General features: G+C 49.5%; 1 protein-coding gene across 2 annotated transcripts in view; it reads right to left on the bottom strand.

Annotated features, from left to right (window-relative positions):
• The window catches only part of LOC137645826 (acidic fibroblast growth factor intracellular-binding protein-like), a 165,155-nt gene that overhangs the window by 139,395 nt on the left and 13,484 nt on the right, over positions 1-12,276 (bottom strand). For both annotated transcript variants that reach the window (XM_068378803.1, XM_068378802.1), the window contains exon 2: positions 230-428. In XM_068378803.1, the coding sequence (XP_068234904.1) occupies positions 230-428 (199 nt within the window). The remainder of the gene's footprint in view (positions 1-229; positions 429-12,276) is intronic.

The following is a 12,276-nucleotide window of genomic DNA, read 5'->3' as shown; positions in this document are numbered from 1 at the left end:
GATCACTTCTTGTGTCAAGTCTTGGAGTAACAAAACATCTGTTTTCCTAACACCTGACTTATTCTGTGATAGCATCAATTAGTGTCTGTCTCTTTCCCTTATATTTATACAAAATAATAAGGATGTCTGCAATGTACAAATACAAGTAGTTTAACCTAACATTAAATAAAGTTGTACAGTACTGCATTCTTAAACTTTAAAATTGTGCACAATATGATAGGTAACTTACTTTTGAATAACCATTTTCTGAACTGCTGGCTCTAATTGGAAAGTCCATTCCTCAGATAACTTTACAGGATTAAGAAGCAATTTTTCTAGCATGCCAAATGTTCGATAATGGTCTGACGTGTCTGATATTAAAAGTTCTGGAGTGGCACCCCATGTATCTAATTCACCTCGATGCTGTAAAACTTGAACAGCTTCCTCCACTGAAATGAAAATCAAAATCAGCTAAAATACAAAAATAGCTTAGTTTCCTAAACCTAATGCCATACTGTACAGTATTCATCTGTAAAATGGTACAAAAGAAAATGAAGGCTATTTCTTAAGTCTATGTTTACATGAATTGTAAAACTCCAACAGTATAGAACAGCACCGGTACGTATTTGAAATGAAACAGTTATGCCTGCTTTATGACATATTTTCCTGATACTTGTTAATTCAAGGAGTATGCAAATCTACGCTTTCGCTGATTCTAATGAATATTGTACAATACAAAAGTAAAAAGATGCATATAGTCGAACTTCAACATTGGTGGGTGGTAAGTAATTGAATACCCGCAAAAGTCAATATTTCATGAATATGTGATGGTAAATGGAATACCCACTGCCTTTACCAGTCAACGTTGTGCGCTTGGGGTAGACTCACCTCTCCAAAGCAAACTTAAAAATTGTGGTAAATTGGTTTGGGAAGATTTTCCAAAGCTAAAATATTGACTTTACTACAGTAATACTGTATTAAATGGATGCAATTCCAAAAGTTTGATACCTTCCTTTTTCAAATTTTCTTCTTTATTTTATAATCAGGGGTCCTAGGAAGGCTGGTGTGAGTGGTAGTAGTGGTGAAAAGGGGAAGAAGGAAATGCTTTCCTTACAATTAAAACAAGAAATCATAGAAAAACATGAGTGCAGTGTGCGTGTGAGTGATCTGACTAAACAATATGGCCGAAACATGTCTACGATCTCGACAATCATCAAGCAAGAGGGAGCCATTAAAGCGATCAAACCATGCAAGGGGATCATCTCTAAATGTCGCAGCCCTACCGTAGAAGAGGTGGAACACCTTTTGCTCATTTGGATAAAGGACAAAGAGATTGCTCGCAATACGATCACTGAATCGATCATATGTGAGAAGGCCAGGGCCATCTACTACGACTTGAGGGCATTTGTTTTATTGCTATGTGTAATTATCTGCAGTATCTATTAAGGAGTTTTTGTGGGTTTTTGGACTGTGAAATGAATTAAATGAATTACAGTGTATACTTTACTTATGGGAATATTTGATGCAACATACGACTATTTTAATATACGAAGTAGGTCCCGAAACGTATTAAATTCATAGGTAGAGTTCTGCTATATAATCTATGTACAAAGTATTATAGTACAGTAGGGTCCCCAATTATGCGAAAATTTGGGCGATCCACAGCCTCGCATAAATAGAAAAAATGACAAATTCGAAGATAATTTGTATTTTTTCTAACCATACAAACCTTAGCTATTTACACAGGGTTTACCTTTTAGCGCAGCTGAAATGGCGAGCCATTAGAATTTAACGAGGGTGTATTACCCCCGTGCTAGTTAGCGGGGAGGGGTAGGGGAGTGGTAGCTAGCTACCCCTCCCTTCCCTCACACACAGATGAATGCTCACTTTCACTTAGAGGTAGGACTTGTCTTGGGGGACAGGGCTGGCGGGCAAATGTGTGTAAATAGCTAAGGTTTGTATGGTTAGGAAAAATACAAATTATCTTCGAATTTGTCATTTGTTCCGTAACCGAAATACAAACCACGCTATTTACACAGGGTGACTTACCCCTTAGGTAGGGTGAAAAGTCCCCAGCCATACTGGCTTTGGCTTTACCCGGGGACTCAGAATCCGAGTGAGTAGCACTCGATAAAGGGAGTCCCTGCACCTCACAAGTTCCTTGCTTCGCAAGGAACCATGTGGCCTACGTAAGCTTGTGTGTGAAGGAAGAAGTGTGACCCGTCCTAGGCAGTTGACCTGGAGTTCCAGAAGGAACTCTGGGTTAGGACGTTCCCAATACCACCTCGTCAGGGTATGGGGGACGCGACAGTATTGACTCAATACTCGGAACACAAGGAAGCATGGTTTACCTGCAGAGGTTCGAGGTCAGCTATGCAGAGACCAGGATGCTGCTTCCCCGTAGAGGGGATGATGAAGAAAGAAGTAAGGGCCAGACATACTTCTTTCGTTCATGCAGACTAAAACCTGATAACAATGCCCTCAACCTTCTGCTACCTGTCCAAAAAGGAGCCTGAGATTAGACCAGCTGTTGTGTAGCCACCACAGAGCGATAGAAAACGTATCGAGACTCCTGTGGGTCATGCCCTGCAGGAAGCGGGCTGCGAAGGTCATTAGACGCTTCCAGGCTCCAGCTTGTAGCACCTGCGTCACAGAGTAGTATTACTCGAAGGCGAGGGACGTTGCGATGTATCCAACATCGTGCTGTAGGGCGACGTGACGGGGGAGGGTCTGGAGACAGGTCGAGATGAATGTCCTTGAGTCCGGGCTGAAGAGGTATACTGGTGACTCTCCCCCATGTCCTCCTTGTGCTCCAAAATCGGCTGCAACTGAGGACAAACTGCAGCTGTTCCCAGCGCTAACCTCTCGATTCCTTTACTGGCAAGAAAGAGAAGGTCTTGGGACATCAGATACAGAATGGAGACTCGAAATCTTGAATGAATCGGACCGAAGGGCCGGGACCCCCAGATTCTGAGTCTAGCCAACAACTCAGGAGCGAGCCTGAATGTTGCCTTCCCCTCTTCCTTAGAAAGGGGGGAGTCGTAAGAGACCAAGAAGATTGCTTACACACTGGCCGTGGCCAGAGTGAGCAGGAGACCCAAGGCGGAATACAATCCGAGGCCTGTCGTAAAGGGTCTTGAGAAGATCTCTTAAAGGACTAAAAGTCCGAGCCATGCTCCAAGTTGGAGGTCTTCCTCCGACTAGGGCAGGGACGATCATAGCTTCGCATGAGTGAGGATAGATCCAGCGGGCAGGAAAAAGTTATTCCTTTAAGCCTGAAGGTCAGGGAAAGGCTGAGCGACAGGCTTCATTGCCGAGAGCGGAAAGAAGTTTCCTTCCGCCGAAAGGCAATAAGACCGTTATTGCTGGAGAAGAGGCCTCAAGGGAAGAGGTATATCTCCCATGGCACCAACCACCTTAGACTCTTCACTTTGCCTGGGAGACCCCTGTGGATGACTATCCCAGATGACGCGACCTCCGTACCGCGACTGTAGCGGGTTGTCTCTTCTTGAGGAGGAGGCGTAGTGTCTCCAGGCATGAAGCCGAAGCGACGCCCCGGTTCGGGAGAGATGTCGCAGTGTGGTTGCTGGAGTAGTCTGTGCCGTGGGAGAACCTCTCCCGGGAGTTCCGTCAGGGGAAGCAGAGGGTACAGAAACCGTTCTGCGCATAGTCCCAGTGGAGCTCTCCCATTGAAAGGTTGACAGACAACCTGGTCTTGTTGAGACCCATTGTCCACAGACAAAAGGGAGGGAAGACGCAGGCGTCGAAGTTGTCCCACCATCACCGGAATGCATCTTGCCAGAGTCTCGGGGTCTGAGACTGGGGGGAAGAATAGCGGAAGCTTGAGGTTCCAAGCTGTCGCGATCAGGTCCCCCAGACCAGTACTTGCTGGTTACCCAAGGTCAAAGACCCCCAGGTACACTCTCTCTACGAGGCTCTGCTCGGATAGTCTGAGAGAACATTCCCCTGCCTGGAATGAGAGAGCCGATGGTGGTATTGAGAGAATCTCAATCATCCCGGTATCTCTACTGCAAGATGTGAAGGTGTGAAAATGCGTCCCCTGCTGGTTAGAATACGCCAGAATCATGAAGTCGACGCGCACGGGGCGACTCGGCAGGAGCTGTAGGATCTGTAGAGGGGCCAGACTAAGGCCCCTAAGCCTGCCTGAATGATGGAGAGGTATCCTTCAGGTCTTGACCATAGGCCTGGACCGGAACATGCCCCCCCCTTTCCTTTGACGAGTCCGAGAACAGCATCAAGAATGTGGGGAAAGGACGAGAATATACACTATCATCAAGAGGCTCCATAGGTCAACACTCATTGCAGGTCTAATAGTTCCGCTGGTCCCATAGGGGCCAGGAAGTCCGGTTAAACATTGCCTGAAGCCACCGGAACTTGGATCGCCCCACATGGAACTTATCCTGAGGCGACCGTTCGGACTATAGACGGGTCAATGAGGAAAGGAGAACTAGGAAACGTTCCAAGGTAGGGCTGAAAGCTCTGCTTGACTGAGAACAGGTACTGCGACTCTCCTCAGTCTTGCCACAGTCAACCGAAAGGAAGGCTCGGAGGATGTGGTAACAGAATCTGGCGTCCCCAGGTGGTCACCCATCCAAGTACCGACGTTGCTTAACCTCGCTGGACGGACGAGAAGCGGGGTTTCCAACGTGGTAAGGCCGTTGACTCAATATCATGGCCAGATACTCCAGATGTTGAGGCAGAGGAAGAGAAGGCTCCAAGCAAAATACCATGAGCCCACACTCATGGTAAGCATCCGGAAGCTTGTCCCGGCGCTGAAGAAGGTCGAACCCGAGCCTACCGGAGTTGACCAGCCCTCCAAACAGCAGAGGAGGCGGAAGCCTGCACCTGAGCGGCCAAGAGGAAGGCAGGGAGAGTTCTCTGGGGAAACAAACCTGCTATGCCACGGCGGGATAGCCACACTGCATCATAAGCAGGAATACTTGCAGTCTAGGCTGAATTCGACAAGCACCCTGGAAGATGGATGGAATGGAAACTGAAAGTACCCGTCCTTCCGATCCAGGGTTTAAGGAGTCCTGTCGCCTCGTTACCAGTCTGATCGATTCTGCTGGTCTACGCTGGCCGAAGTTTGTTCGACAAACTTGATCAGGGCTGAGAGGTCGACTAAGGACATCCCCTCTCAGATCCTTTCTTACAAGAAAGGATCGACTGAGGAGGCCGGGGGTGAAGCCGTCGATGATCCTAAGGAAGACCTTCGCCTAAGATATGGATCATTCTGCCCAACCGGGCAACTCTGCTGACGCTATGGCATAGAGGTTCAGAGACACTGAATTCGCTGACAGAGACGGCAGGCACGATATCCTTGGCTAATCACAGAGATTGTGCGGGAATGGGCATCGGGAAGCTGTCATTCGGATGAGTAACCTTGAGCATCCTCCCAGAGAAAAACCTGCAATCCTAGAGTTCGTGAACTCCTTTTAGGACTATGCACCCCCGGGGGAGTCTCTCGTGCCATCTGTTCCTGACAGGAGGAAACTGCAGTTGGACACCTTGTCCCAGTTGTCGTAGCCGATAACTTAGGCCGACGTGATTGAAAGAAAAGGGCGCTGGAGCCCTGCAGTCTGGAAGAAAGCGCCTTGGAGGAGTGAAAACAGAAGTCGATTTCCTCCGCACAGCCGCTGTCTAAGTCTCTGTCCTTGGCCACAAACACACTCTTCTCAAGGATGGAAGGGTGTCTGAGGTCGTCAACCTCCACAGATGAGACACCCGAAGGAAGCCCTCAGTCAGCGCGTCCAGATGGTACAACATCGAGCTTGTCCGCAAGTTAGATACTTAACGACGAAAGGCCAAGGTGCCTGAGCTCGAGAGGAGGAAAGTACCCATGCTCTTCCTGTAGCTTCCTTGAACCAAACCTCGGGCCGTAACCGAGGAGGGAAAGAACCTGGTAAGCTCCCAGAGGAAGGGGTAAGCAGTCACCCCTTGTCCGATGGAGAAATCTCGAACGGAAAGCCCCCCCGCCAAAAAAATCCTTCCAGGGAATGACGGGGAAGGGCTAACCAGGTTCAGGAAAGAGGAGTGTTGCTCAGATCTCCCCTAAGTTTCTCCTATTCTTGCAAGTGCCATGCTCTGCGTTTACGGGGTGAGGCCGTGTTCTGGAAATACGCTCCAGAAGAACTCGCCAGGCTGGCCATGCTGCGAAAACCCCATTGGGAATCGTGGTCGCAATCGGCATGGAGCTCGCGCGACGGTAATTCAAAGATTTTCGCGTGGGCGAACGTGGAAGCGCCCATGCGCGGTAACGCAAACGAAGGAGAGCGAAGGAGCGCAGAAGGAGGGCGAGCGTGGTAGGAAGGGCGAGAGCTGGTGGTCGGCGAGCGATAACCCATAGACGAGCAATGGATACTGCAAGAAATAAGCCGACGTTTGTGTGAAGAAACACTGTAGGTTCGCGCGACGGAACACCATCCGTCCGCGTGATGGAAAACCGTTGGTTCGCGCGTGGGCGAACATTGGAGAGCATAGGCGCGGACGCGTATGAGCGTAGACGTGCAGGCACGTGGGCGTGTGGGCGCGCAGGCGAATGGTCGCGCGGGCGAGCGGTCGTGAGGGTGGGCAGGTGGATGAGCGCGAGTCAGAGGCGGCGAACGCAAGCGTTAGCGCGATGGCGAGGAAACGCGCTGCCGCGTGGGCGAGGAAGACCGCTGGCGATATGGATCAACAAGCGATCAGTGGTGAGCTGGTGAGCAGGTTGGCGATGGCGCGTTGTGTTATGCCGACGCGATGGTCGAGCAGCATGCGCAGGTGAGCGATCGCGAGCAGCATGTGCAGGAGGGCGATCGCGAGCAGCATGTGCAGGAGGGCGATCGCGCGATGGTGATCAGCATGCGCAGATGGGCGGTCGCGCGATGGCGAGCAGCCTCTGCAGGTGGGCGATCGCGCGATGGCTATCAGCATGCACAGGAGCGCGCGATGGCGATCAGCATCCGCGGGTGTGCGGTCGCGCGATGGCGATCAGCATCCGCAGTTGAGGGTCGCGCGATGGCGATCAGCATCCGCAGTTGAGGGTCGCGCGATGGCGATCAGCATCCGCAGTTGAGGGTCGCGCGATGGCGATCAGCATCCGCAGTTGAGGGTCGCGCGATGGCGATCAGCATCCGCAGTTGAGGGTCGCGCGATGGCGATCAGCATCCGCAGTTGAGGGTCGCGCGATGGCGATCAGCATCCGCAGTTGAGGGTCGCGCGATGGCGATCAGCATCCGCAGTTGAGGGTCGCACGATGGCGATCAGCATGCGCAGGTGAGCTAGTAGCTGGCGAACCATGTTCCTTCAGAAGAGTTGGAGAACGTTGGCGTGCCGGCTGAAACACACGCGGGCGATCCGGAGATCGCCGAGAGACAGGTGATCGCTGGCGAGCTGATGATCGCTGACGAGCAGAAGGCTACGCGTGGAAGCCTGCGTATAGAAGAAGAGTCCTTGACCCCGACCTGAACCGAAGTTCTAGATCGCGAGGGCGAACGTGGGCACACAGGGCGCGTAACAGGAACCAACAGGAAGAGCAGGGATGATCATCATGAAAGCGCTGACGAACAGGAGAGCGCTGATGAACAGAAGAGCGCTTGTGCGTTAACACTGAGCAGGAGCAGGAGAGAACACAGTAGAAGGGCGCGCAGGGAAACCCTGACACGCAAGGGAAGAACCCCCGTGGGAGGCAACCCTTTGCCCCGAAGGGATCGTTGTCCGCCGGGAGACTGATGTCTGTCGGAAGACCGCTGTCCGTCGGGAAGACCGTTGTCCGTCGGGAAGACCGTTGTCCGTCGGGAAGACCGTTGCCCGTCGGAAGACGAGATCAGGCTGCTGTCCATTTGCACCAAGGCGGAAGATCGAGAAAAAGGAGTTGTAGGCTGCAAACGGAGATTCAAAAAGGCGCCTCAAGCACCCTTATAGGGAGATGAGAGGCCCTTACGACGAGGCGGACGGTGGGCCTTACGGCGAGGGAGGCCAACAGCAACAGAAGAAACCTCCGAAGAGGAGTCTCTATGAGTGTACTCTCTCGCGAACGAAAGAGAAACACTTCGTAGAAGAGACTGGTCAGCAGTGACCTAAAAGGAGCAATCCTCCGAAGAGGAGCTCCTGCAGTTGCCCAGCCCCTTGAGCGAAACTGCAGGTGTGACCGCTCAGCACCAAGAGCATAGTAGCACGAAAAAAAGGCAAGAGGAGAACCCTCCATAAGGGGAAAAACTCAAGCCTGGACAGGAAAAACTTCCCTCGGAAGGAAAGTTACCTGCCCAAGGAGGCAAGCCTCCTGAGAGTTCTAAAATGAACTGGAGAGCTGTTCGTCGTCACGGGAGTACTTCCAGTAGAAGGAGACACGCCCCTGACGAAAACACAAGGGGGGAGGCAGCAACAGCCGAATCCCCAGGACTCAACAAGACAGCTCACACCGTTGCCATATTACAGAAACGAACTAGATCGGTAACTGTAAAAAAATAAAACAAAAAAAACATTAGTACACATTCATTCCCCCGGGAAGGCTCCGAAGAGGAATCCCGAGGGAAAGGAAACAAGAATTACACAACAGGCACGTGCCCTCACAATTACTTACACTCATGGAAGGAGAGCTGTAACCAAAACAGAATTATAACAATTATAATTATGTAACTATGTAATTATGTAATTTAAAAATGAATGAACACTAAAGAAAGAACGAAAACCCCGAAAGGAATCGTTCTACAAAGCTGAAAAATCAACAAATACAATTAGATTCATAAACTAATTGAGACAAACGTACGGCGTAGCAACCCCCCCCACACGGAAAGGAAGCTACAAGGGCGTAGTAACACGTAGTAAAGGGGTGAACGACCTCAAGAGAGAGAGAGAGAGAGAGAGAGAAAGACATAAGTCAAACTCGATTGCCACCCATAACGCCGTGGCGGCCAACTGCCGAGGACACTACACACACAAATCTGAAAAGGAAACTTACTGATTTCTTTACTCAAATATGTATACAAACATGAAAACATGTTTACATATATATTGAGTAAATGAAAAGTAAGCGATTAAGTAAAGACAAAACAAACAATGGCTGCCAAGAGAGGACCAAGACAGAGACGTCTGTCCCAGTCCGAGCCAAAAGTGAAAGTGAGCATTCATCTGTGTGTGAGGGAGGGGAGGGGTAGCTAGCGCGGGGGTAATACACCCTCGTTAAATTCTAATGGCTCGCCATTTCAGCTGCGCTAAAAGGTAAACCCTGTGTAAATAGCGTGGTTTGTATTTCGGTTACGGAACAATGATATTTTCATTATAAAATAAATTTTTTAATATACTTACCCGGTGAATATATAAATAGCTGACGTCTCCGACGGCCCGACAGATTCCAAAAACTCGCGAGCGATCGCCATGAAGGTTGCGGGTGTGCCCACCAGCGCCGACTATCGGCCAGATACCGCATATACTTCTCAACCACTCCAGTTCTTCTCAGTCCGCTGGGTCTCTATCGGGGAGGAAGGGAGGGCCTTTAATATTATATATTCACCGGGTAAGTATATTCAAAAATTTATTTTTTAATCAAAATATCATTTTTAAATATTAAACTTAGCCGGTGAATATATAAATAGCTGATTCACACCCATGGTGGTGGGTAGAGACCAGTATTAATACAATAAAGGCGTATATGCTCAAGAGTTTTTGACAAATATTTCATAAAAAACCAACTTAAGTATAGGTACCTGGTAAGGAAGCTGACTCTGATGATTACTCTGCCTCATTAGTCCGCTTTCCTCACGAAGCCCAGCCATCCTCTCAGGATGCTGAAAGACTCCCAGGAGCTGTTATATCCAGGGCAACACCCCTATAACAGGACCTCATCAAAACCCTTAATCTGGGCGCTCTCAAGAAACAACATTTGACCACCCGCCAAACCAAAAAGATTGCGAAAGACTTCCTAGTCTTCCGTACAACCCAAGATAAGATCAAAAACATTTCAAGAGAAGATTAAAAGGATATTGGGATTAAGGGAATGTAGTGGTATAACCCTCACCCACTACTGCACTCGCTGCAACGAATGGACCCAGTGTGTAGCAGTCCTCATAAAGAGTCTGGACGTCTTTTAAGTAAAATGAAGCGAACACTGACTTGCTCCTCCAAAAGATCGCGTCCATAATACTTCGAAGGGATCTATTTTGCTTAAAAGCCACCGAAGTCGCTATTGCTCTCACTTCGTGAGTCTTGACCTTAAGCAAACTACGATCCTTCTCACTTAAATGAGAATGTGCCTCCCGGATTAAAAGTCTAACAAAGTAAGATAACGCATTCTTAGACATGGGCAATGAGGGCTTCTTAACGGAGCACCATAAAGCCTCAGAACAACCTCGTATTGGTTTAGTTCTAGACAAGTAAAACTTAAGAGCTCTAACGGGGCACAGCACTCTTTCAACTTCATTACCTACGATCTCTGAAAGACTAGGTATTTCAAAAGATTTAGGCCAAGGACGAGACGGAAGTTGGTTCTTGGCCAAAAAACCAAGTTGAAGAGAACATATAGCTTTATTCGTCGAGAAGCCGATGCTCTTACTAAAAGCATGGATCTCACTGACCCTTTTAGCCGAAGCCAAGCTCACCAAAAAAAGTGTCTTGAGGGTAAGATCCTTCAGGGAGGCTGAATTTAAAGGCTCAAACCTGTCTGACATTAGGAACTGTAGGACCACGTCTAAGTTCCAAGCAGGAGTTGAAATACGACGCTCCTTAGAGGTCTCGAAAGACTTAAGGAGGTCTTGGAGATCTTTGTTATTTGAAAGATCCAAGCCTCTATGTCTGAAAACAGAAGCCAACATGCTTCTGTAGCCTTTAATGGTGGAAGCAGAGAGGGAGCGACCGTTTCTCAGATACAAGAGAAAATCCGCAATCTGCGTTACAGAGGTACTGGAGGAGGAAATAGAGGAGGACTTGCACCAATCTCTAAATACCTCCCACTTCGACTGGTAGACCTTGATTGTAGAAAATCTCCTAGCCCTCGCGATCGCTTTGGCTGCCTCCTTCGAAAATCCTCGAGCTCTTGAGAGTCTTTCGATAGTCTGAAGGCAGTCAGACGAAGCGCGGGGAGGCTTTGATGAAGTCTCTTTACGTGAGGCTGCCGTAAGAGATCCATCCGTAAAGGCAGACTCCTTGGAACGTCTACCAGCCATAGAAGTACCTCTGTGAACCACTCTCTCGCGGGCCAGAGGGGAGCAACCAACGTCAACCTTGTCCCTTCATGAGAGGCGAACTTCTGCAACACCTTGTTGAGGATCTTGAACGGTGGAAATGCGTAAGCGTCCAGGTGAGACCAGTCCAACAGAAAGGCATCTATGTGGGCCGCCTCTGGATCTGGGACTGGAGAGCAATAAGTCGGGAGCCTTTTGGTCAGCGAGGTCGCAAAGAGATCGATGGTGGGTTGACCCCAAGTCATCCAAAGACTCTTGCACACATCCTTGTGGAGGGTCCACCCTGTAGGGATCACCTGACCTCTCCGACTGAGACAGTCCGCCAAGACGTTCAACTTCCCTTGGACGAACCTCGTCAACAGTGAGATGCTTCGATCTTTTGACCAGATGAGGAGGTCCCTTGCGATGACGAAAAGAGCGTGGGAGTGAGTGCCTCCTTGCTTGGAGATGTAAGCCAAGGCCGTGGTATTGTCCGCATTCACTTCTACCACCTTGTTTCGAAGTAGACTCTCGAAACTCGCCAGTGCTAAATGGACTGCCAACAGCTCCTTGCAGTTGATGTGAAGGCTCCTCTGGTCTGCCGTCCAAAGACCCAAGCATTCCAGACTGTCCAGAGTCGCCCCCCAACCCAAATCCGACGCGTCTGAAAATAACACATGGTTTGGGTTCTTGACTGCCAGAGACAGACCTTCTCGAAGTCTTATATTGCTGTCCCACCAGTCCAGGCAAGTCTTGACTGGTTCGGAGATCGGGATCGAGACCGCCTCCAAAGTTTTCTCCTTGTTCCAATGGGAGTCTAAATGGAACTGGAGAGGGCGTAGGTGAAGTCTCCCTAGAGAGATAAACTGTTCCAGGTATGAAAGCGTCCCTAGGAGGCTCATCCAGCTTCTCACAGAGCAATGGTCTTTCTCTAGCATGAGACGGACTTTGAGCAAAGCTTGCTCTATCCTGTTGGCAGACGGAAAAGCCCGAAAAGCTAGACTCTGTATCTCCATCCCCAAATAGAGAATCGTTTGGGAGGGAGTCAGCTGAGACTTCTCTATGTTCACCAATAGGCCCAACTCCTTCTCAAGATCCAACGTCCACTGTAGGTCCTGCAGACAGCGATGACGGGACGACG

Source organism: Palaemon carinicauda, chromosome 8 (genome assembly GCF_036898095.1).
Source record: "Palaemon carinicauda isolate YSFRI2023 chromosome 8, ASM3689809v2, whole genome shotgun sequence".
Classification (NCBI taxonomy): Eukaryota; Metazoa; Arthropoda; class Malacostraca; order Decapoda; family Palaemonidae; genus Palaemon; species Palaemon carinicauda.
This window is presented reverse-complemented; position numbering and strand designations above follow the sequence as displayed.